Genomic DNA, 26,353 nt, shown 5'->3' on the forward strand with positions numbered 1-26,353 from the left:
CTCTTGGAAGTAGGGAGATGCTCTCCTACATCTCTTTGCTACTAGTCAGCTGGGATTCATTCTCAAGCCTCGGCATATACCTTTAAAATACCCACAAATGTGCATTTTGAGGAATTCCTTGTCTTAATCCCCTTTCTGAGTTTGTCTTCCACGTGCACTCTGGCTGACAAATTTTATGAGAAGAACCGTTTTATAATAGGTTAATTTGGGTCTTCATAATGTTCAGGGTGAACATACCAGCACCTGCGCGGGGAGGAAGGTGATGTGCATATGTGGTGAGAGGAGCTCTATATACCGTGTCTCCTGTACACACACCTTGCCTGGCCATCACAGACCACCGGCCGGCGACATCGCCGGCACCGCGTCCCGCCGAAGGGAAAACGAGGGACTGCTGTGTCCGGGGAGCAGGAGCTGCTCCCGCCTCCCGGAGGAGGGCCGGGGCCAGGGCCGGAGCCGGAGCATCCATCCCAGCGCGCCTGCGGGGGCGCGGGGGGCGCATCCCGGCGGTGGCGGCAGCCCCCGCCCCGCCAGCCCGCCCAGCCTGCGGGACGGCAGCGCCGCCGGAGCGTTGCCCTTTTAAGCTGTGGCCCCACTTGCCTCCACCCCGGCTCCCGGAGGGGCTCCGGCAGCCGACACCGAGCGACCGAGCGACGGACCGAGCGACAGATCGACCTCCGTGCCCCCCTCGCTGCCGGCGGCTGCGGACCGGGCAGGCGAAAGCCCCAGGGCGGCGGCGGGGCCGCGGCCACCGGGCTGCCCCTGCCCTGCCCCCGCCGCTCGGGAACCATGGGATGCTGCACTGGCCGCTGCACCCTCATCTTCCTCTGCACTTTGCAGCTGGTAAGTGGAAGCGCTCGGGGTTGGAGGGGACACGGAGGAGAACGAAGGGTTTGGCTCTCCGGGACGGAGCCGGGAACAAAAGCCCCTCCAGCGCCTCGGTGCTGCTCCGGGCAGAGCTGCGCTCCCTGCGCAACTTCGGCTCGGGGAAGGGATGTCGGGGTGCGCTCCGGGGTGATTTACTGGTGCTTAAAACTCAAACAGAGAAAAAGAAAAAAGAAAATAAAGTAGTTTTCAATAAATGAGTTCGTGCCTGTAAAATACAACTGAAAAAAAAAATAAAAGAAAATCACTCTGTGAAAGGAGTCCCGGCGGCTCGGTGGCGATGTTGCAAACCAAACCAAACTTCATACGTGCCAAAACCCACCGGTACCCTCAGTCTCTTTCATGTCCAATTGCAAGAAAAGGTCCACCCGTATCCCACCCTGCTGGAGTTTGTGCTGTCTTGGAAGGAATTATTTCAAACCAACCAAGGATGAAGTGCTTGGATAAAATATGCTTATTAATATACATTTATTTATGTATATTAACAAACTTCCCAGTGTGTGGAAAGTGTGGACCCTGGTGGGCACGGACCGGTCCCTGGTGGGCACGGGCCGGTGCCTGGTGGGCACGGGTTCCTGCTTCTCATTACATCTGCATAGATGATAAACAAAGGTCTGGTTGTTTCCTGAGTATCTCCGCGTCCAGCCTGGATCTGGAGGGTCCCCTTCTTGTCAATAGCTAATGGGCTCCAGGGCTCCTCCAGCCTTAAAAAGGAAATGACAGCAGCTAGGTATTTAATTTCATTTACTTCTCCCGAATTTGCTTTATTTGGGAGCATAAGCAGCGTGCAGGAAAGGTCAGACTTCCTGTGAAGTTCTGTTGAATAGTTTGCTGGTGCCAAAGGGTGAGTCTGGTTAAAACTCTTTGTTTTGGAGTTGGGTGCTGTGACAGTGCAGTGTTTTCTGCACAGGGACGGAGAGTGGGCACTGGGCTGAAGGTGGGAAAGGAAAACTGGGATCCTGCTAGTTTTGAAACGATATCCATCAGTCCGAAATTGAAGGGGAAGAGGGTGGGAATGCAGTGCCTTGAACTTTGACTAGCACAGTCAGAAGATGCGGGTGGAAGATTTGATTTGCAGTTAAACAAAATGCAGAATAGAAGTGGTGGGGTTTTCTTGCACAAAGTGTCTTGCTCGGCATATTTATGAGCGAGTTGAATGGCTGGGGAGTGTATTTAATCTCCTGGATTATTTCTTTTGATTTTTCACCCGTGATCACAGAAGAAAGAAGCTGTACTCTGTATTACATTAGAAATTGGCATCTCAACACTCACTGTCTCTTAAACCCATCACTATGTCATCCTGCTCTAAGGCACTCATACACATTGGGATAAAAAAAAAGAATAAGAAAGAGAAAAAGCCATGAGCTGCTGGTGCTGTTCTGATTTCTGACAAGCGTGGGAGTTTTCTTGTATCCAAGATACAGGGACAAAGAACCCCCAGCATTTTATTTTCCTTAAGACCCTCCTCCTTGAAGAAAAGAATCAGTTTGGCTCATTCTTAAGCAAGTTTGGATGCCTCAGCCCTAGCAATTTCCCATGGCACTTGCTGGGTGAATTGGTAGAGCTGGAAAAATGTGAACTATGGTGAGGGAATTTCTGGAGCTGCACTCTGGTGGGGGTGAGGTCAGGAGATCCTGGCCAGTTCCCAGCAAGTGCCTGGGTGAGGGTGAGATCCAGTGTGGTGCTTTTTTACTTGCTTTCTTATTTTGTTAAGAAACTCTGTCTGTAAATCATCATCACGTCACTTCCACATCCGCACAGCCGAGGGACGTGCAGGACTCACTGCTATTCAGGGTGGGCTCTGCTGAGGCAAAACACTGAGGTGATCAGGCCAAGATCATCAATAAATTATAAAGACATGAACTTCCTTTGTTCCTCTCATGTCTCTGCTTGGCTTAATTTGATACTTCGAACCCTCCCAGTCTTCCCAGTTTGTTGTTAAGCTCTGTGTCTCCCACTGCTGAAGTGTCAGGGGTGAAATCCTGGCTCTTTTGTGGACTTTTTGCCTCTGACTTCAATGGTGAGAGGATTTCAGTGCTGGGATCTCCCACTTGAGTTCTGCAGCACACCCCTGGGTTCCATTGCGTGTTCTCATGGCTGTTCCTCAGAACTTCACTGGGGCTTTTTATAATTGCTGATGGAAACATGGAACAACCCCTCCAAAAGCTCAGATTAGAGATTTGAGTTGCAATTCTTCATAGAGATGGTTTTATTATTAGCTGCAAGTAGTTGAGTGAGTGTGTGGGGAAGTGTTTGCACACTGCAGTCTAAATGTTTCCCTGGGAAAAAAAAGACAGAAAACAAACATATTCATCATTGCAGTGTGTGTTCCCAAAGAAAAAGTTTGTGATCCAGCGGGAGACCAGAACAACGTGTGAATTCAAGGAGCTGTTACACAATGCGAATACCAACGAGATCCTCAGCCCCCCACGGGCTGAGCCTCGTGGCACAGAGAGAGGAGGAGAGTGTCTGCATCTGTCTGAAGCAAATCAGGGCTGACTCCCCAGCGGTTTGCTAATCAAGGGGGGAGGGAAAGCTGTAGTTTGAATAAATAATTTGCCGTGTTCCAATTTTAGATTATTGTTTCCTTCAAGTGTCCACGTTGGGCTGGTGCTTTGGCGATCAGTGCTGCAAGGAAGCTGCAAGAAGGTTCTGGCTCTCCCTCCTACTGCTCCTGGTGTGCATCGTTGTCTCTAATCTTTCCCTTTCTCCCACTCCAGCCCTACCTCCTACAAAAGTTTGGGTGGAAGTTGGCCCAGGTCAGGGCCACCCTGGAAATGGGGTTATCCTCAGCCATGGATGGCATGGAGGCATCAAGGTGATGGTGTGTTTTCCCACAGTTTGTGAATTCCAAGGGGTTTGTTACATCCCCATTCTCACTTTGCCTGAATATTTCTGCCATCTTGGTGCTGGTGTTACCTACAGCAGATCCCCAGCCCTTTCTCATCCCTCAGCATTTGGGCAGATGCATATTAAGAGCAAAGCTTAAATGAGCCATGGGTCTCCCCAGGAAAAAATCGTGACTCCATCAAGGAGCCTCTGTAGTGAATTGAAAAATGTCAGTTGTAGAAATTAAGGTTGAAAAAGGTTTGCCAAGGGCAGGATTTCCAAACCCAAGTGGTATGACAGACTGTGCACCCAACAGGACTGTGGACTGGGTGGGTCGTGGTGGGAAACTACAAACCAGGGCTGAGTCTCAGGCAAGGAGATATTAAATAGTCATTGATTTGCTTCTTTCCTCTCTGGCAGAGTGAGATTGCACCCAAACTGTGTATTTTCTGGAGCAGTAAGTGATTGTGCACTGGAGGCACTATGTGAATTTATTTCCACTGAGCATGGAAGAATTCCCTCCCTCACCATGCCCTGTCCCAATAAATCAAACAAGTGTAGTTTCTTTACATTCTGTCCGTGGATTGAGAGCTCAGATGCCAAGCAAGGCCTGAAGACAATTTTACAGATACATTATAAATCCCCCCTAGAATAACAGCTTCTAATGGAAAAAGTGACTAATACTTCAAATGAGTGCAGAACAAGGCGCCCTGGGACAGGACTGCACATTGAGACTGACCAAAAGTAACTATATACCTTTATTTATTTATTTTCTTGCGCTCTCTTTCTGCCTCACTCCTTTCTCAGTGATTCCTTTTTAATCTCTTACAAAAGGGGGTGACCAGTTTTGAAAGCTATTTGAAACTAGCACAGATCCTTCTCTACCTTCTCTCTTGCACTTAAAGTGATTGTGTGTGTTTGATTAAGATGTAAAGCAAGGCAAAACATGGGAGGTGCAGAAGGTGGATCTGGGCAAAACCAAAGTGTGACTTAAAATAGATGGACTAGTTAAAATAGGTGGAATAGAGAGAGGTTTTGCAAGAGCATGTGGTGATAAGAGGGGATGGTTTTAATTTGAAAGAGAGTAGGTTTAGATTGGATACTTGTAAGAAATTCTTCCCTGTGAGAGTGGTGTGGCACTGGCATGGGTTGTCCAGAGAAGCTGTGGCTGCCCCATCCCTGAAAGTGTCCAAGGCCAGGTTGGATGGGACTGGAGCAGTCTGTCTAGTGGAAGGTGTCCCTGCCCATGGTGGGATGAGATGGGCTTTAAGGTCCCTTTCAACCCAAACCATTCTATGACTTGATCGATCAGCACATGTGGGCTGCAAGGGGGAGGGTGGCAGAGCATTGTTCTACCCAAGGTAAGGAGTAGCCAGAACTGGTGTCTGGGAGCTGTGGAGATGAAGAGATGACTTGCTTGGCTTTCTCCTCTCCACCCCAGGGATGCTTTGAACCAAAGTCTGGCTGAGGAGAGCAGGGCCCATCTATGCCCTCTTCTGCAGCTGCCTCAGAGCTGGGGCACAGTCTGCCTCTCCTGGGGGAGCTGTGAGCCTGCACAGCTGCGGTTTGGCTGAGCACAAAGCCTTGGAGGGAAGAGCAGGTGCAGGGGGAAGCACAGCATCCCTTTGCTCATCACGCTGCTCAAGACCCCTCCAAAATTACCTTGTGCTCTCCCCAGCTGTTTATCTTCTCCGTGGTTTGTGCTTAAATTATAATCCCTCTAGGGAAGGGGCTGTCTTTCATGGATATGCACAGCACCCAGCACTGTGAACCTTTCCTGAAGTCCTTTAACAATACTCCAGGCTAAATAATAACGTAAGGCTGAAGACTACGTTTGACAGATGCTGTCTTCTCCGTGTCTGTTCCAGACAAAGGAAAATTAAAGCTGTGCCAATAATAGAGCTCGTCAGCATTTTCCACTGAAGCTGACTTTCAGTAGAAACCTGGGGATTTGACTAAATGAATATTTTCATGAGAAGTATCTGCTTTCCATAGACAATCCTGAGTTTTTCTCCCAAGTTTTGGCCAGAATATTTTGGCAAAAAATCAAAAATGTGCTGGCAAATGTTTGCTCTGCTGGCAAACATTTTTAGTTCTAGAGTGGTGGAGATTTTCTTACAAAAAGATGAATTTTTCCCTGAGTTTTTTCTTTTTTTTTCCACTTTTTTCTTGAGCAGCTGGAGTCAGTAGGTTGCAGCACAAGGGAGATTCAGCTTGGGGTCTGTGTTTCAGACATATTTCAGCTGTGCCCCGTTGCAGATCCCTGGCTGCCCACATCCGGGCTGCCCATCGAGTGGTGGAGATTGCAGATGACTCACAGGAACTGTCCTCTAACCAAACCCATTCAGACCAGGACTGAAATTTGGCCAAAGCCAAGCCAGAAAGCAGCTGAGGGCAGGGTGGTGGTGAAGTGAACTCTTCTTGGAGAACTGGGGCTTTATTTCGGCTGACACAGGATGTTTGTTGACCACTGTCTGATTTCTCTTGGCCACTCTCTGCTCTTTTGCCTTCCCCTTTTTCCTCTCTCTGAGCACCAGGGCTATACAAGAAGAGAAGGAGCTGCTTTTCCCAGATGGAGACCCTCTCCCCTGGTTGGTGTGGGGTTAAGGGAGCTGACGCTGCTCCATTGTGTGCTAATAATATATGGAAGCTGGGATCATTTTAGCTGGGGTGCAAAATGGAGCTCTTCCAAGAATCTGTGCCAGGGGCCCAAAAGCATGAACTCTTGGAGAATAAACTGGATAACAAAGGCCAGATTGTGATCGCTTTTCCTCCAGGAAAACCCTGGACTAGCCCATTGCCTTTTGAGCACTTAAGAATATGCGTATGATCTCGTGAGCAGAAAGTACCCCAGCTGTAGCATTCCCTTTCCCTTTTACAAAACATTGGGTCTGAAGTCAGTAGAACTGAACTTTTCTTACTCAAAAAACACCCCAAAACCAGGAATAATTTGTGATTTAATATCCTTATGCTTGTGGGGTTGCCTTTGTCCCTCCTCCTCTTGGGCTGCAGTAGATGTGATGAGCACCCTCAGTTTGCACAGGTTGTATCTCTGTGTTTAAGTTTTGTAGAAAGAGAGTTTTCAGCCAAGTGGAAACTTTTGTGTCAAAAACAGCACAGTCTTCTCCCATTCTCTATGTCCAGAGCACAGGAAAGGAAAAAAATCACATTTCTGGACAAAAAAAAAAAAAAAGAAACTACTCTGGCGTTTGGCAATGTGTGTTGAAAATGATGGGGGTGTTCGTTGTGCCAAACCCCAAATATTCTGAACTTTTACAGAAGCTTGAAAACACTTCTGAAAAAAGTTAAGTCTCCCTAAAACAAAGTTGGTTTGTTGTTATTTTTTTCATTGGAGTTGTGCACTCTGGACATTCTTGTCTTCCAGATACCTCTGACATCGTGATGTCTCCCCCAAACCCAGCTCATGGTGAGATGTAAGGGGAGAAGTGCTCAGAAAGCAAGCACAGGTTTGGGTGTTCCTCCAGGGTGGTGCTGTGTTATGGTGACTCATATGCTCCTGGGCTGGTGGTTTTGGGTATTTTTGTTGTACAAGGAAACTCAGTGAATAAACACCCTGTGGAAATGTGAATCTGGGATATTTCATAATCATTCCAGAGTCATAATATTACCTTAAAGTGCATGAGATTTCAGAATAATAATAAACAGCTTCTGCTTTGCATTTTTATTGATCAGTGTCAGAATCTATTTCATCTTCTTGCCACAGATAATAGTAGGGATTGCAAAAGCAAGGATTAAGAGCAGTAAAAAGTAGGGAATCAGTAGTAGTAAAGTAATAATAGGAAACTAGATAGTAATAGTAGGGAAGAGAAAACCAGAACTGATTAAAATATCTGGCAGGAATCTCTGAGATGGCATTTCAGAAGTGCTGCATCTCACCAGCAGGTTGGAACTGGGTCTCACATTGAACACAGAGAAGTCAACGTTGGTGTTGCTCTGACTCCTCCTGGCTTAGCAAAGTCCTGGGCCCACATCTGAGAGTCCTTGTGAAGAAGAGAAGTTTTATTTAGCTCTGTGTTCTGAGGCTTCACAGACTAGAGAAGAGCAAGCAGCAGTTTTCTGCTGGGACAAGATCAATATCTCCTCCCTTGACTTTGCTGTAGCTCATTAACATCAACTGTCTTTTCCAAGGCTTGCTTTTTGGTCTATTTTCCACAAGGACTTAATTGCCATTTTCCTGGTCTCTGTGGCTCGTTCTCAGCCCAGCTGCTTCTGTGTCAGGACGTTAGACACAAATATGTTGTTTATCAGGGAAACTCACGTCCCACATTTTCTCTCAGAGGTGAAGATTCATGGAAATTAGGAGAGCAGCTTTTCTGTTGCCCCTTCCCCCATCATCCTGGGTGTTGTTTGGGCCAATCTAGGTTTAGTAATTGAGATGTCAGATTCCCTGACACCTCTTGGCTGAAAGGATGATGGTGTGGAAGCGTTGACCTCCGCCGCCATCTGCCTGGGCTTAATGAAAATATACTGTGGGAATCGAGGCAGCAGCTTGTCTTCATCACCTGCTCCAGGAAGGCAGACATCAGGAGCTGCTGTGCCAGCTTTCTTTGCCACCTTTCAGCGACTGGCCAGCCCTGAAGGCAGCTTTCCACCACCTCCCTCAGCTCTCTCAGACCAGGAAAATATCTGCTTGCTTCCCTCTTTTATTTTTTTAACTCCATCTTTTTTTTATCCTTCAATGCTTAAAAGTTAGGAAAACCAGGATCATCATCACATTTTTCTGCATCAGTGCAGCAACCACGTGGATGTCCACCCAGGCCCTGATGTTCAGAACTCTGTGATATCACTGTGGGAAAGGCAGTACACTTGCTTATATTGTATATGTACAGAATTAGGGGAGAAATCTGATTATCCTAATTACTCAGAAATGCTAAATATGTGCAGAATACCGTTTGGATAATTAGCCTGGGAGATTGCTGGCTGTTCAGCAGGGAGCAGAGTGGGTGTTGGGAGAAGTGTGATGGGTGTTCACAGGCTGTTATGTGCCCCTTGCTGTCTGAGCATGTGGAGAGAAGTGAACATGAGTGCTTGGAGATGTGATTGCCAGCCTTAAATTTAAAAGCTGGGAAAGGGCAATTCTTTTTCAAATGTCTGACACTTTTTAGGGTTCTGGGTCTTTGGATTTCCCATCTCATTATTTTGAGCAGAGACATCCAAGGGGAAGATGGGTCTGCTCTCAGCAAACAGCTGGTGAGATCCCCTGCACAGCATCTTCTCAGAGGGATCTGTTCTGCTCCTTATCCTGCCTTGTGCTGACACAGACAGAGTCTCAAATGCTCTTGAAGCCTGAGGAGACCATGATGAAGTTGGTTCTGTGTTTGGTGCTGCTTTATTTTCATTTAATAGACTTATTTGCACCACAGAAGAGATCTCCTGGCCCAAAATTCAACCTGCTTATCCCAGAGGTACAGAGGAAGTCATGCAGATGCTAAGGAGGATGGAGAGGGGTTCATGCTGAGTCAAACTCAAGGTGTTACTTTCCAGATGTCCAGATCCAGAGAGCCAGACTGGACACAGATCCACCAAGCAAACCCTGATGGTGTTTGGGAGGGCTGCAGGGAGGCTGGGCCAGAGTGAGGGTGTGCACAGCTCAGTGTGTCCTTGGGTCCTACACTTTACACAGCTCTGCCATCAGACCAGAGCCAAACCCCAGGTCTTCTGGATGTAATCAGTGCCCAAAGCACACATTCATCCATTGCTCCTTGTAACCAGGCTTCCTTGTGTCTTCAAATAACCCTGCCTGGCTTTTATTCCTGACCTAGCCAGAAACCTCAAGCTTTTCTGGAAGGGTTCACCTTCCTGCTCCGATGAGCTTGGGATCAGCCCTGTTGTCAGTCCAACACAACATTAGCTGGGCACTCAGCTGGGAGAAGCTGCAGAGCATTTGGGCTTCCAGGGCTGCCACTGAAACAGCTTAAAGCTGAGTTGTGTGACAGCGTGAAAGAACAGAGAGTGTGGTATAAAAACTCTGCTATGGCTTCAGACAATAAAGACTGTGTCTCCCTTCTGATGAATAATGGCTCTTTGTTTTATTCCTTAGATGACAGGGCTGTTAGAACTGCTGAGAACTATCCCAGTGCTAAATATATGGCTGTGTAATAAAGGCTCTGCAATCTATGAACTGGGACTGAATGGATACTTGAGTGAATCATTTAAAGTACGATGAATTTCTGAAGCAGCTCATGGTGACAGGAGGTGGAGGGGCAGTAAACTCCTTTGCAGATCACTCAGCCAGAGGATGTTTTCCTTGCATGAGGAGTATCCCAGGTTTCATGTCTGCCAAGCTTTTCTCATGGAGGCTCCCTTGGCCATGTAAAGTTCCTCGCTCACTGTTTTGGACATTAACCTGCAAACAAATTTCAGTCTACATTTCAGCTGGAGCTCCATGGTTTGCTGGTGAGACACTGCTTTTTTTCTAGCAGAAATCCTGGAAACTCAATCCTGGCAGACTCAAAAGGATGGAGCAATAAAAACCATGTTCTTCTGTAACCCAGGGCTGAGAGCTCAGTGGGGTTTTGCTGGACCCCATCAGAAATAGGAATGAGCCTGTTACAATAAGGAGGAAAGTGCTGCTTCTTCCTGCTGCAGTGTCACCATGTTGGTGGCAGAGGTGATGCACAAATACTGTTATTGCTGTCTGGAGTCACTTCAGAGTCTTACCAGATCAAACTTCTTGAAATTACTTACTGTAGTGGCAAGGGTTTGAATTTCCATAATGGGGATTAGCACTTTTCTATTTTAGCTAATCCTTGCAGTCAGACCCACAAGCAAGAAGATCAAAAGACTTGAAAAACACATGGTCAGAAAGTTTAGAGTAGGAACAAGCCAAAGATGCCGTGTTTCCTGGGATGAGGAATCATCTCACACCTCCAAGGGCTGATAGCAGTAGGGAGGCAGGGAGTTGTGTGCATGAAGCTGTGGGGACACAGGCCCATACAGGGCAAGTTTTTGTCTCCTCCTGTGGCTGGAAAAGCTGCAAGAATCTGTGAGTTCCCAATGAGTGAGCTGCTCCCTCTGGTTGGAGTTCAGCCTCTGCAGGGTCACCAAACTCTTACCCTGCAGAGACACAACCACTGAAGTTTTGCTGCGAGTGAACTTTGTTCTCCAGAGCTGCCAAAGTGGCACCTATTGACCAGCCACTTTTTTAAAAGGGGGAGAAGGGAAAGAGAAACTCAGCTTTGCTGTTGAATAAACCATGAGCTATTGAGGAGCTCCGAGTCAGCAGGGGAGGGGCAGGGGCGGCCCAGAAATGAGGGAACACGAATGTCATGCGAAAAATGAAGCGCAGGAGGGGCCTGGCCATTGTGTGACACTCCTGGAGACTTACTTGGAGAGTTGGTTGGTGGGAGGCCAAAAGATGTATACAATGAGAGAGAGACACTCAACTAGACTGAAAATGCAAACAAATTGGGCAGCACAACGGAGGAGATAAATTATGCTCATAAAATAAACAATGGCTGAGCAGCACTGGCTAAACAGTTACATATAATAACAGCACTGTTGGTCACAGCCACCCTAATTGGGAGGCTGGGCAGCATCCGAGCAAAACTCTGCCTTGCACATTTTCCCCTCTTAATGAGGAAGAGTTTCCCTCCCCCCTGGAAGCCTCCCCCAGTCCCATTTAGCAGCAGACTGAAAGACCTGGTTTCATTCCACTTTCCCACAGCAAACTCATCCTGGCAGGAACTGCATCAAGGAGGACAAGTAGAAAATGATAATAAATTGAGGACTTGCTCTTAGTTCACCTTGTGACAAATCTATCCAGTGGGTGACTCAGGGAGGGTGATAAGAGCATGGACTGGGCTGCTGCTTTCCTTTTGGTGCTTGGTCATGTGGAAAATAACCCCATTCTAGCCCTCACTCAAAAGGGCTTTCCTTTAAAAATAATGCCTTTTAAAAGGCACTGAATCCTTCCTTACCCTGTTGGAAACCAGTGGCTCTCCTCTATCAAAGTGAACGTCATGGGTCTCATTTCATCATCTACTTGGACTAAAGAGCAAAACCAAAGGTTTTTGCACCAAAAGAGAGATGGTCAATGCCATCAATAGAAGTGGGAGAACTTGTTAAACCTTAGCATTTTTTTAGCATGATTCTGTATTGCTGATAAATCCCTGATGAGAATCTTTAGTTTCACCAAACTCAAGTACAGCAGAAAACACAGCAGTGCCAGGGGAGGGTGAGCATGAGAACACCCCGGGCTTAGTGACTTCTCCCACAGCTACTTTCACATTGTGAGTCCCAAATTCTCCCCTTAGAACCCTGTTCCAGCACTCAGACCCGTTTGTAGCAGAGCTGTGCTCTTACCTTTCCATGGCTGCCCAGAGCAGACTGCAGTTCCCAAGCTCCTTACTCACCCCGTGAGAAACAGAGGTTGATCTTCAGCCTCAAATTGTGCCTAAGTTTTCTGCCACCTCCACCCTTAGATATTTCCTTGATTAATCTATTTGAGCACTTTGTGTCTCTCTGTTTTCTTGCTTTTATTGACTTAAGAAAACAGAGCTGGATCCCTGCTCTCCACCTGTGGGGAGGCTGCAGCTGAGGAAGACCAAGAGATGGTCAGCCTTCCTCACCCCTGCAGGCAGCAGGGACTGCAGTGCTGGGGCTGTGCTGGGATTGCTGCTGACTCCTGAGATGTGGGGGACAGCTCAGAAATCATCCTTGATCATATAAAATTGGCTTTGCCTACTAAAATGGCTGGAAGACTGGAATATCCCCAGCTTACACGTCTTGGGGGAGGCAAGGGAAGAGAGGTTTTTTACCTGTAATTACTGAGGTAATTATCCAATTACTTAAGTAGTACTGATTTTCTTCCAGTGAAGCAATCAGAAGATGAAAATCAATAGTGATTGATTTATTTTCTACCCACTTCATAGAGCGAGTTTGTTTGTGGGGATTGTGGTTATTGAAAAATTCCTGCAATGCCCCAAAAGCCTCTGACAGTCCCTGTTTTGACCAAAATTGTTGTTTTCCTGTTTGTTCCAATTTAAAACTCTTCCTGTCAGAAGCATTTCCCTGGAACCAGAAGCTGAACTGCTAAATGTTTTTCTTGTCCAAAATACTATTTTCTTCATGGTTCTTTTTCACTTCATGCTCTGATGACAGGCCTGAAGTTTGCTGGTACATTCATTAGGGCAGAGCTGGGCAGTATTTCTTCACTGATATTTATTTTTCAGCTGAAAAAAATCGCTGAATGTTTTTTTCAACTATGGCTTTTCAAGGGAAGTTTTTCTTTTGTCTTTTTTTTAAACTGAAATAAGCACATTTTCCTTTTTTTATTTGGTTTTTTTTTGGCAAAGAACAAATATCAGTGTTACTAGTGGGGATTAAAACTCAGCTGTCACAGGATGGGTCCCTTTATACAATGATAGCATGGATGAAATGCAAGCAAACCACACGGCCTGTTTGCAGCCCAACTACTAAAATACCTCCAGCTTCTCATTTGCCTGAAAACTTTCTGCATTTTGCCATGTCTTGCAAAAGTCTCCTGGGGTGGTTTTGCTGCATAAACCAAATATTCACAGTATTCATCTGCTCTGTCCTGAGTTCTCAGCTGCTTATCAGACCCAAGTTACATGCTCTGGCCATGGAGGGTGAGGTGGGATTGGCAGTGGAGTTGGGCAGCAGTGGGGTCTGGCACAGCATCCTGTGCTGGGCATTGCAGGGAGTTGGTCAGGGCATCACTAGGGATGGTTTTGGAGGGATGATGGCACAGGAGCTGAGTGAGGTCACCTCTCTGTGTTGAGAATGTGACAGTGGTGGGAAAGGTGAGGGCTTTGGGCTGATGCTGTAATCATCACAGGAGGTTCTCAACCTAAAATGCCACCTCTTTTTGCCACCACAGGGCAGGTGGGCATCCAGAAAAAACACTGTTGCAGGAAAGATGTGGTTTGTGACAATGCAGGATTGTTAGTGTGAAATAATATTACAGAAGTTTTTTACAAATGCAACCCAGATCTCCAGCTATCCTCTGTAAAATGAGTGTTATTCCTAATTTCACTGTATAGATGGGAAGACAGACAGTTAATGACTGTGCTGAAGGGCTTTGGCCAAAGGAGCAGGAGCAGAGTCAACTCCAGGAGTCTCATCCACGTTTGGGATAACACTGGTTTGTGCTGCCATGTGTGAGAGGCTGTCAGGGCATCGATTCCCAGATGCCTCCCTGTTGTTCCCATGGGCTCTTTACTCCTGCTCTGTCACACCCAGATTTTCCAGAGCCCTTTGGCTCTGCAGCTGTGCCTCAAGCCAGCAGATGCTCCAGAGCTTGAGTCAGTGAGGGCATGTGTCTCTCCCAAGGAGCTGCTGTTCATGGCATTACAGGGGGGCAGAAAGCATCCCATGGAGCTGCTGGCAGGTGGAGAGGAAAAGCTGGAAAATAATGGGAAAGGCATTGCTTAGGCTTCACATGTGGTCTCTCCCTGAATCCCCCCCAACTTCACAGCTAGGCATTAGGAAGTAGAAGTGCTAAGAGCACTTCTCTGTGTCCTGGTGGGGGTGAGAAAGCCTTGCTGTATGAAAAAGGGTCCATTTGTACAGTAATTACCAGTGGAACTTTCTGGATGGCTGTGCTCTCTCCCCTTCTGCTTCAGGCTGATTACAGTGGGCTTTCCTTCAAGGAGCAAAGTTGCAGCCAGACCATGGCAGATCCCAATTTCCTAGATTATTAATAATAACAATATCATTTTCTCTCTCCCCTCTTTCTCAACCACCCTGAGCTTCCCTTATAATGAATTCTCCTCTCTTGCTGTAGACTCTGCAGTGACACCAGCCTGCAAGAGCACCGCAGGGCTCTAATTATAATTTTCATTAAACTCCTTCTGTTTACGAATATTCAAGCAATCTGGCATTGCAGCAGAAGCAAGAGGAGATGAAAGCAATGCTACCACTTAGCTCCAGTGTCAGGGAGCAGGGACCCAGCTGTCAGGCAGGAACTGAAGCAGAGTTCCTGCAGACAAAGTTTTGAAGAGTTATTTCAGCTTTGGCATCCTTCCTCTCCCGAGCTTTTAGCCCAGTTGCAGGGCTTGCATGTTTTTCCTTCAGAGGATCTGGCTGGTGCAAGTGTTTTACACGTGATCTATTTGTGCCCTAATTAAGGGGATCAGCTGCTGAGCTCCCAGTGCCATGTGCAGGAGGGAGCTGGGGGAGAGCTGGCACTGAGCTGGCTGGAGTGGCACAGGGAGGTGTTGGTGAAGGAGGTGGGACCATCAGGCAAAGGAGAGCAGGGAGCTTTGGCCAGCAAGGCCTGGGGGGTTTCCATAAGGGTCCAGCAGCACAGAGCCCATTTGTCCCATATGCTGGGGTGGATCCTGTGGGGTGAGGGCTGTGCAGGGAGTGGGACTTTGCTGGCATGCTGTGTGGTCACCAAGCAACTCCCATCCTCATCTTCTGCTGGATGAGAAAAACATCTTCAGGTGGCTTTCTGAAGCTATTTTGCCTTCAGAGAGGCATTTCTGTAACTCAAGCCACACCTGACCCTTCCTGAAGAAAAACTGTTGCAGGTGCCAGCCATGAATTAGACTGGCAGGGGATACCAATGAATTTGTTTATAAAGCCAAAAGCAGGGCATGTTCTCAGTGTCACTGAGACACAGCAAGTCTTTTTGGGCTGTGAGTGGACAGGACAGAGGAAAAACTGACCTTCACTCTTTGAGTCTGAAGCCAGAGTTACTGCTCCCCTTGGAAAAGTGCCAATGGTATATTTAAGGCCACAATTCAACTTTGGTACCTGCAGCAAAATAAAGTTGCAGTTTGCAGCAAGTGCCTGTAAAAGTGCAAAGATAGCCAGAATTTTGTCTAAACTGGGGGAGTCCAGCTGGTATCTCACAAGCTTTATACACACTGTGAGTTTTTGTCCAAGCCCTGAATAATTTTAAGACTTTCTAGTACACTTGAGAGTTCATGGAAATCTGTGAGCTGTTCCCATGCTGCTGCTCCCACATCCAGGAGACTCCAGAGAGCTCCATCAGGACAAAACAGGCTGGGCAGTCCTGGCCAAGCAGTGCATCAGGACAGCCTTGTGCCTTCTGTGCCAGACCCCTCCAGCAGCAGAGCTGGCTCTGTGAGCCAAGCAGATGACACTTAGGATAGCAGATTCAGAGGGTATAGAGTATATTCCCTAAACCAAACAACCACTTGATTACTTTTCAAGTATTTCACTTCTTTCCCTGCATCTCTGTGGTGTGAATGAGTCCAAACTTCAGATAGGCTTCATGGCTGAGCAGAAGAAGGGAGCACAGAATGTAATGCCCCCTTGGTAGGGAATAAATCTCTCTATTACAAAATTAAATTCCTGCTGATCTCCAACACTGCTCTGCCTCACAGCCTTTCTGGTGTTTGGATGGGTTCATAACTGGTAGCAGATCTCCAGAGGGAAATGACTGGGGAGTTAATGGCATGTCTTCAATATGAATTACTTCACTCAGTGGGGAAATCTGTGCTGCTGGTGGGAGAAGTTCCCCCCCAGTGCTGAAGCTCTGCCACACCAGGATGCTGTTTGGGGGAGCAGCAAGGATGTTTGCCCATGATTAGGTGTATGAGATGGACTACGACACGATGGCAAGTCCTTCAAAAAGTGAGGGAAAGGCAGGACTGCCATGAGTGTGGAGCCTTAGCCTGAGATAAGGCTGTGCCTTAGGAGCATTTAGGTGACAAAAACATCAGGCACTTGTTGAAGAAACTCATTATTTTTGACATCTGTTGCAAATACATCCCCGTCATCCCACTGCCCCCTCTCTCCATCACAAAGCAGAAGCTCCAGAGCTGAGCCATAAAAGTGAGGGAGGAGAAAAACTCTGACAGGGTTGGAGGGGAACATTGTGGGCACAACAGATTAATTTAATTATGTTTGGGTAACTTAGGTTTGAATGTTGACACAAGTTACAAATAAAACGTATTTGTCATTCTTATCAAAGTCCTTTTTTGCCTGAATCACAAAGGCACCTGCTTCTTAATTTAGCCTGATTGCTAAATCTCCATAATCAGCAATCACAGCAGCTTGCAGTGCTGAGGGGCCATCAGGAGACACAGGCACCTGCCTGCATTGCATCCCTGGGATCTGAGCCCCAGGGGCAGGTGGGATCCAGGGAAACCAAATGGGTCAGAGGCTCTGTGGGGCATACAGAGCACAAGCCTCACCAGGCATATGACTGACCCTGATTTGGGAGAAGTTTAGGCAATACAGGGCAATCATTTGACTGAAACATTCCTCCTAGGAAGCAGTCTTTTTCCTGGGAGCTGCATTCTGAGCACCATTCAGAACATCGGTGCTGGGCAACCTCTTCTCCCCTCTGCAACGGTATGTGCAAGCTGCAATTCACTGTCCTGCTGACCACCCTGCTGAGAAGGTTATGGAGTAGGAGAGAGCACCTGTGGCTGTGCCATCTGGCAGGGACCAGGGATCGTAGTGTTTTGCTAGAAAAAGTACTGCCAGCTCCTGCTGTTTTGCCAATTCTGTGACACAACCCGACACTTGGAGTAAAAAGGCTTAGGAGGTTTGTCTGGATTTGTGCCCCAAGTTGTTCCAGGGGAGAAGGTTTAGACTGGATGTGAGGAACAATTTTCTTCACCAAAAGAGTTGTCAAGCATTGGAACAGGCTGCCCAGGGCAGTGGTGGAGTCCCCATTTCTGAAGGAATTTAAAAGATGTGTACATATGGCATGTGGGGGTGTGGTTTAGAGGTGGGCTTGGCAGTGTTGAGGGAGCAGTTGGACTCGATGATCTTGGAGGCCTTTTCCAACATAAGTGATTCCATGACTCCATGAATGTTTGTGCATGGCCCATGTCTTCAGCTGAGCAGGGCTGGTGGCTCTCTGTGATGTACTTAGGAAACCTCAGCCCTTCTGAAGCCACAGACTCAACTCCAGACATGAACAAACAGGCTTCTGCACTGCTCAGTGCCAGGCTCATCCCTTCTGTTTAGCAGGACTGTGCCTTTCCTAGAATGCTAAGCAGCATTTGGACATGTGGGACTGAATAATGACATATCTTTGCAGCCAGGATGTTTCTGAAAGGCTTTGGCAGCAGAAAGCTCAGGGATCAAGGCCACAGCAGTGGAACTCCTGAGAGCATCATTACCAAGACACAAAAGGATGCTGAGGGGGAGGAGAATGCAGAGCTCAAAGGTGCCAGGCCAGGGGGAATGGAGAGGTGAGGGCTCAGCACTGGGGGGTTTGACAGCAGGACGCTCTGGGCTTCAGCAGGGAGGTGGTGCTGAACCACTTCAGAGGGTCACTCCTTCCCAGGCTCTGCACAGGGTGGGACGGGGCTAGGAGAAGTGGACTGGGCTGGGAGAAGCCCTTATCCTCAGCTGTGGCAAGGGGCAGTCTGAAAGGTGTGTTTCCTGGAGTGGGATGCCCCAGGAGCAGCCAGGGAGTGACCTGGTGTGGGGTCATACCAGTGATGGGAACTTTTCCTGCTGCCTCATGGAGCTCTTTGCAGGGGTCAGTCTTCCAGGCCAGCACAGTGACCAGTTTTCTTCTGTAGAAAAGATTTAAAGGTATCAGCTCTGCTGCTGGAGGCCTCTCTAATGTCTGTGTGAATAGGAGTTTCAGCAGCTTCTGGGGAGAAAACAGAGCAAAGAAGCAGAGAATAGGATGTATTGTATCCAGTGGCCAGAGTGACCAGAGATGCCGGAGAGACAAAGTGACAAACAGAGACCTCCTGTGCAATTAGTCTCTTGACCTCTGTGGTCGGGTGAGGGATGCTGGGAAAGGAGCTGTGGATCACAAGGCCCCAAGGAACGTTTCCTTGACAACACTTACTGAAGAAAAATGAGATTTCCTGAATGCAGTGGATGTTAACACGTGAGGGGCTGACTTTGGGAGAGACAAGGACGTGGCACCTTGCAGAATGAATCCCTCCATTTGGGGATGTGAAGTAGTGGCTCAGTGATCTGCTTTTTCAGATAAACTTAATTAAACAGCTATTACAGCCATTCATATTTATTTAGAAATGCAGCCACCGTGGTAGAACCAGACTTACTGTTTGATTATTTTTCTACCCACAAAATCTTCTCCACTTTGAACAAGCACTGTCACAGAAGAGAGTTTTCTGCTCACTGCTGATAGTTTCAGCCCACTGCAGCTTGAGTTTTGGATTCTTCAGAACTAGCATTGTTCCACCACTTAAAAAGGGAAAGCAGTTGTGTAGAAAGATATGCATATTTGTACAATATATCATAATAATACCAAAACATTACTAATAATTAGAAAAAGCAGACAGGTGGTTAGTATTGCCAGACTTTAAATGTGTGGAAGAACCAAAAATACAGGGATTTGTGTTCAAAACTTAAAATAGAGACATTTTTCAAATTATCCCATTGGAGACTTTTTAATTTCTTCCTGCCCTTTCAGCTACGAGGGCTTAAATGTTGATCCTTGTATGATGTCTCATGGGAACAGCAGCACTGGGGCTTTGTCCTGAGCTCAAACCATCCCATTGCATGGCCAGAATATCTCAGGAAATCAATGCAAGTTTTTCCTCAAGAAAAGACCCATGACCTTTTCAGTGAAAGTCTTGGCCGCTCCAGTGGTGTTTGCATTGCAGACAAAGAAAGAGCATCTTCTTAAAAAGCAAAGCTGGTTGGCAGGAGTCAGATGCTGAATCAAGGCATGGGGAGTCAGCCAGGAGCATCCCAGCAGCGTGGTGGGGACTGAGGCTGCAGCTGAGGCTCTTGTTCAGTTCAGGCTGGAGAGGGAGTAAATACAGCAGGTTAAGTTGCAAATGTTGTCCGAGTTGAAGCTGTGTATAAGCACACAGGGGTCCAAGGCTGCTGAATACACCCCTGAACAGGAACAGGGCAGGATCTGAAACAGTGTGTGAGGCTGTGTCCTTACACTGGTGGGAGACAAGGAGAAAAAGAAGAGTTTTTGGGTTGTTTTTTCATAGGCCAAGTGTAAAATGGGCTGGGTTTCTGGGGAAAACATTTTGTTTTCCTTTTTTTGCAGGAGTATCTTCCTTAAGCCGTGGCTGCCTCAGTAGGATCAGCCTTTCCCATTTGTTCCCTTTATTGCATGCCTGTATATTTATTTCTATTGTTTCATTTTAAAAAATAACTCTCTTATTAAAGCTGAACTTGGAAAGGTTAAAGGCAGGTTTGCTTGCAGGAACAAGTAGATGTGTGTGTGCATGGGGAGGGCTGTACCTGGCACTGGGTTCTCTGAGTGTTTTCCCTGATGTGTCATCAACATCTTGAAAGTGATATTTTTCCTTTTGTGTCCCAATTGATTTCAGAAATGCAGTGAAAGACACAAGTCCAAACCAAATAAGATTAAAGGCTTTAAAAGCTTAATAAATTAAGAAGAGCAAATCTAGCTGGTAACATGGCTTTGATAGCAGGCTATAAAGGACAGGGAGTTAAGGAATTACAGGTAAGTGACTGTTCATCAGCAGCCCTTCCTCCTCAGCGCTCTGGGGGCACGAGGGAACAGGTTGGACTCTGCAGCTCAGCAGCAGGACAGGAGAAACAGAAGACAAAGTTGAGGGGATAGAGAAGATTTGAGGTCCTAGAATTTAAACAAGCCCCCCCAGCCCCTGTTGAATCAGTTCAGAGTGTCCTGCTGGCATCGACACCTGCCGGTGACACTGTCCTGCCAGAGCCATTGAAATGCAAATGGATGGTTTGAACCCCCCAGGAAGAAACTGTTCCACACTTTGAGATGTTTTCTAAGACCATTTTCCTGTTCTGCAATGGGCTCCATCAGGCAATGTTCCACTCCAACTCAGGTATAGCTTCCCTCTCTGCTGAAGTTTTAGTCCTGTAATGACCCTGAGCATGTCCAAGCCTCTCTTTGCTCCCTGTGTGTGAGCTGTGATAGAGCTCTGAGAGCTGAGGAACATCCTCTCTGCCCTTCTTATCTTTCCCAGCTGTATAAATGAACGATGGCCCAACAGAAAGCTTTGGCCTGTGTTGTTTGCCTGGCTAACAATTCCTTCACATGGTTATTTGCTATTCCAGTTTTCCTCAGATCAGCAGAAATGTGGTTTATTTCAGGAGAAAAAATTCTGTCACAACTCTTCTGATTTTAGTACCACAATAAATCATTTAATTTTAAGAACGAAAGGTAAAAATGTTCTATGGGCTAGAAAAGCAAAAGGAGCAGAAGGAATCCTGGTTTTAATACAAATAGTCATAAAGAAGAAAAATTTGTCCTCTCTGATGGAAAGGTCCTGTCAGCTTTGAATGGGTTGAAACCTGTGCCACAATCTGTGAACTTCTCTTTACAACCAATATCTCTGGAATGTAATAGGCTTTCTCAGTAGAATAGTGTGAATCATAAGGAGTGCCACAGCAAGGATATTGCTCTGCAGAAACTTGGCAGCACACAGAAAGATGGCATTGCCCTGCTCAGCAAGAGGGATCCAGAGAGCTTCAGTATTTGGGGAAAGATAAATCAGGGCAAACCCTGACCTTGCCATCTCTGAGCAGGACTAGCAGGACCAGGACTGACGGGTACCCTGACATTCTTCACATCCCAACCCCAAATCAAGGCCAGCTTAGCCCAAACATCAGTGCTGTTTACCCTCAAATCTCGGCAGCATTTATTGGGTAAGCTCTGCACACAGCCCTGTAGTGTAAGGAGTGAAATGGTTGTTTATCAGTTTGTTTTTAGCAAATATTTCCTTAATTATGCTAAATTCCTGAGGGAACAGGGACAAACCCAAGGTAACTTCAGGCTGCCTTTCTGACAGCTCCATTACAGCAGGGAATCACTGCCTGCCTGACAGTGATACAGCACTGGAGTTTCAGCAGCAGCGTTTGCTTGAAATCAACACATTTTACAGAAAATTGCTTTTATTTTTATAAATGAGGAAACAGCTTGTGTGAGCTCAGACATCCCACAAAGGCTCCCCTCTCCTTTGCTGAAGCAGCAGATGGGCACAGCCCCTCTCTGGACTGGCTGAGTCACTCCTGCACTCCCAAGTACAAAAAATATCTTATAAATGCAGTGAAAGTGGCAAAAGAATGTACATCAGGATGGAAAGAAACTGGAGGCAGGAGCAGTTGCAGTAAGGGAAAAGGAACTATGGCATGAAGATAATTTCTTGGATCATGGGGGACAATCCAGAGTTGGGAGACTTCTCAAGGACCTGTGCCTTAATCTGAAGTCATGTAAACTATCTGGTCCATTTCCAGGGCAGTTGGATACCTCTGTCTTCACAGCCCGATGTCTTCCCTGGTCCAAACAACCAGAAAACATCATGAAGCTGTGGAAGGACAAACTTTCCCCTTTTTTATACACCTCGAATTGCAAATGTTCATTTGTGAGAAGAAAACTCTTCTCCAAAGGTGGATGCCCTGATTCTGGAGCGAGAAAACCCATGGCAGAAAGCAGGGGTAAGAGGGATCTGGCTTCACTGGTTTTCAGAGCCTGAGGGCAACAGACAAAGCAGAGCAGGGTGTTATCTCAGTGGAACATCCCCATGGTGCCCCCTGGGCTGAGTGATGGCCACAGCACTGGCTCTTGTGACACACACTCCTGTAATGCACAAAGCCAATTAAATGCCTGATTGGATGAAGTGGTCACAGTCAAATGGCCCATTGCCAGCCAGTCCGGATTCCAAATTTGCAAATATCGTTAAGGTATGTGCGTTAATCCCCTCCTGAAGGATTCAGTGTTTAACCTGTTCCTGGCGTTTCTGATGACACACAGCGACCTGCTGTGCAGAGAGGAGCAGCACTTGCCCCACTCCAGCCCTGCAGCCCCGGGTGAGGCCACAGCACCTTCCAGAGGGTTCAGCATGGATCACAGCAGGGCAGAGTGTGTTGCTTCCAAGGGAAAACTATTTGGCAGAACAGGAAGATTTGGCAACTGCCAAATCCATTCCCTCCCCATTCTCTGTCCCTCTTTGCTTGTGAAGGTTTTGGAGGGGGTACCCCTGCCCTGACTGATCACCCCTAACCAGCCTGCCAGAGATTTCTTAGAAATACAGATTTTTATTGAACTTCTAAGGCAGGGTTGAGAATAGCAATACCTTCCTAGCCCAAGAAAGGTGTGAAGGTGATTTCCCCACTGATCCAGGAAGGACAAATAATGACCATTTAATAGATGTGGCTTCTCTCATCATCTGGCGTGAGTGGCACCTGCAACCACTCACATCCTTAAATGCTTTAAGCCATCACACAGGCTCTGGTGCCTAGTTCCCAGCCAGGAAAAGGTGTCACATAGCTGATTACACACAGCAGACTAGGATTACCCAGGGTTAATGTCTAATTGGTAGTTAAATGAATATTGACCATCGATAGAAAATTGTAATGATTTATTTAGGGGAAAATAAATATGACATGTCATAATGCAATCCCAGTGTACTAGTGTGATAATTAAACACACTTTGAAATCCTATCCTGACAGGAAAATCTCCAGCTGTGCCTTGGCACTAGCAAAGACAGATCCACAGAGGGGCTTAGACTGTGTTAGTGAAGACAAGCAAAGAGAAGATCTCTCTGTGGAAGGGTCTCACTGGGGAAAAACCTGCAGGAACAGAGTTGCCCCCTGCACTCGTTGTTTCTGTTGTAGATACTGTGTTTAAAGGGTGTGGGGATGTACAGGCCAGCTCAGGCCACATGTGCAGCACAGCAGCTCAGAGACAGGGCACCAAGTGTTGCCTGATACACCGGTGATGGCTACAGATAAAAGTGCATCTTTATGTAAATATGGTTTGAAAATCAGCCCCAGCACTTTGAACAGTGATGGTGTTTTATTTCTAGAGCATAGTACTGGCCTTGAACCATGCTATTAGTGCTGGAGAGGAACACAGCCTGTCCTGGAAAACTGATGTGTCTGCAGAATTTCTTTACTGGTGGAAGCATTTTCTGAAAGGTGAAGGTGTAAGAGAGAGCTTCTTCCTCTCTCTCACTTTGATGGATGTGTGCTGGAAAGCAGAAACATGAGAGGTGTCAGGAATGATGGACTGATGCTGAAGGCTCTGACAAACAAGCTCTTGCAACTTATTTTCACCTTTTTTTAATGTGAATATTTCACATTTAAGATGTTACCATCCTGCTCCTCACCTCTGTCCTCTGCCAGGGGCACCTCCCCAAAGTGCAGACAACACAGGAATGCCCCACACAGTGCTGGAGCTCACTGGTCTGCATTGGTTTGGCCATCAGAGGAGTTGGGATGAGTACAAAGAAGGAGATGCATAGGTCCTACTGACCTGGTTCATTGACAGTAAGTTGGTTTGGGAGCAGAGTCCCACCTTCAGGGATTTGCTCAGGGACTGTCAAAACCATGAGAATAAACACTGTGGATCCAGAGACTGTAACTCTCCTTTTCCTTCTCCCTTCCAGCTTGCTGCATTAGAGAGGCAGGTGTTTGACTTTCTGGGATACCAGTGGGCCCCTATCCTGGCCAACTTCCTCCACATCATCATCGTCATCCTGGGCCTGTTTGGCACCATTCAGTACAGACCTCGCTACATAGTGGTGGTAAGTAAGGCCCTTCTATTCTGAGCATTCCAAGCCTTTCACAGCCTTTGCTCTGGTGGGACAAGGCACGGGATGAGGATCTGAGTAAAGCTCTTGGGAAATCAGGCACAAGCCCTGCAAACTATTTTAGCAGGAGGTGCCTGGCTGTGCTTAGGAACACACTGTTCAGTGTGCTGTGCTTGTGCCAGATGTGGAAGATTTCAGATAATTGTTACTGGTACTAAAGTAACACCCAGACAGTGCACAGTAAAGAGGAAGAGTGAGGTGCTGGACAGATGCATGTCAGAAGCTCTTCCATCCTTTCAAACTCCTGCTTCTGTGTCTCTTATCAAGCAAGAACCCATCTGCATATGGGAAACAAACAGAGGAAGGGAAAACTACTGCAGTGCTGACTCAGGGCATCCAACTGCCCCCAGCTAGAGCACGTGTTTATACATTAATTCCAATGACTTCCTAATATTTATTCCTTCTCTCCCCCCAACCCTGTTCCCTTCCAGTATGCCATCTGGACTGCAATTTGGGTCACCTGGAACATCTTCATCATCTGCTTCTACTTAGAAGTGGGAGGGCTCTCAAAGGTGAGTAGGAGCTGAATGGGTGAGTTCCTGGGTTTGTAGTGAAGGGGAGAGAGCTTGGTGGAGAGGGAAGGGGCAGGGATTGTCTGGGACTGGGTCCACCCTGCCCTCTGGCCTGTGGAGGGGGCTGCTTGTTGTGTGGAACAATGAGGAGCCAGTGCTGATTTCTAGAGCTCTTCGTTGGTTGGTGCAGGTGGTGACTGTAATAAACTCTGCCTTCATATCAGGTAGAGTGTAAACCTTTCCACAGGTGAGAATAAGCCTGGCAGCAGGGCAGTCCCGAGGAAAGAGGGGGTTTGAAGGCTAATTCCCAGCCACAATGCAGAGGTGTCTGGGGAGGGTTATGAGCTAATGAGATTATAGCTGATCCTCCTGTGATCTGAGAGCAGCTTGGGAAGAGGGTGTCTGATGGACTCGTGCAGCATCGAGTGTGCTGTCTCTGTCAGCCTGTCCTAGGGGAGAACTGGGCTGACCTGGACCAAGGACTTTGCTGGAACTCTGTACCTGACCAGCTCTTGATATTTTTGTGCCTTCCAGTCCTGCTGAAGACTTAGTGCACGTCAGCTGCAGGGAGAAATACCTTGCTATTGCCAATCCGGGCAAAATATTTCCTATTATACCTTTTGGGAGAGGCTCTTCTCTCTGCTGAACAGGGAACAGCCCTCCCTTGGGATGTGGCTTCCCTGCCTTAATTCTTCAGTCTTAAATACAGTGCTAGTTATTCATGGCTGTTGGCCAGGGTGTTACCAGTTAATATGCAAAGCTCTTTGAAGACTAGATTAGCTGAGTATTGCTGTCTGCTTAATGAGGGGTGAGTCAGAAATAATAAAAATGGGAGGCAGCTCCTAAATTAAGCCTGGGCTGTGAGCAGTGAATTAAGAAGTGTTACTGTAGCACAGCAGACTGATTGTAGGATTCAGGTTCAATTCAGAGCACTCTACATCTGGCCTGAATTCCCAGGCCATACACTGAGCTTGTAGTCTAACTGGAACTGCCCTGTGGTTTTTATCAGGCCTACAGCAAGTCAGGAGTGGCAGCACAAATCTTCTGCAGATAAGAAAATGTAGCTTCCTAATTTCTCAATTCATCTTCATTTCCCCTCTCCATTATCCCCAGAAACTTTGAGGGAGTTCTTGCCCAAAATAATGATTACTTATGGTCTGAAATCTCAGCCTGAGATGATCTTGATGTTGGCTGCAACCAACTAAAAAAAGAATTTTATGTAACTATTTAAACTCTCCCTTCTAGGGAGGAAATATTGGTTTGATAAACTGCTCTGGGAGCTTCTCTGACAGAGAGTGTTTGCTTCCAGCCAGCTGCTTACTCGTGTTTGCTAATCCCAACCTGCCCTGCGACACGTTGAGCTGCTGTTCTGCAACTCAAACAGCACCACAAACTCCTCTTTGTCCCCTCCAGAGGAGCTTCACCTGGTCACCTTGCTCTGTTCTGGGGCTTGTTTTAGCCAAGCCAGCACACAGAGAGGCTTTATTTAGCCTACAGGGTGACACTTGGGACTGGGAACCTTTTTTATAGAATTGGGCTGCAGTGTAAGTTGTTACTGACTCAGTGGATTTCCCTCTAGGGCTGCACTGTGAAATTAGTTAATTTAGTGGCGACTGGCAAAA

At 47.1% G+C, this 26,353-nt stretch overlaps 1 protein-coding gene across 2 annotated transcripts in view; it reads left to right on the plus strand.

Moving 5' to 3' along the window:
• Positions 1 to 464: 464 nt before the first annotated feature.
• The window catches only part of NKAIN4 (sodium/potassium transporting ATPase interacting 4), a 49,756-nt gene continuing 23,867 nt past the window's right edge, over positions 465 to 26,353 (plus strand). The window contains exons 1-3 of one of the 2 annotated variants that reach the window (XR_011699354.1): positions 465 to 840; positions 24,016 to 24,153; positions 24,651 to 24,731. Coding sequence is in view for 1 of the 2 variants with exons in the window: in XM_071573113.1 (XP_071429214.1) it covers positions 787 to 840; positions 24,016 to 24,153; positions 24,651 to 24,731 (273 nt within the window). In the remaining variant the exon portion in view is untranslated. The remainder of the gene's footprint in view (positions 841 to 24,015; positions 24,154 to 24,650; positions 24,732 to 26,353) is intronic. The other variant, XM_071573113.1, reaches the window with a different exon arrangement.

Source organism: Pithys albifrons, chromosome 18 (genome assembly GCF_047495875.1).
Source record: "Pithys albifrons albifrons isolate INPA30051 chromosome 18, PitAlb_v1, whole genome shotgun sequence".
NCBI lineage: Eukaryota > Metazoa > Chordata > Aves > Passeriformes > Thamnophilidae > Pithys > Pithys albifrons.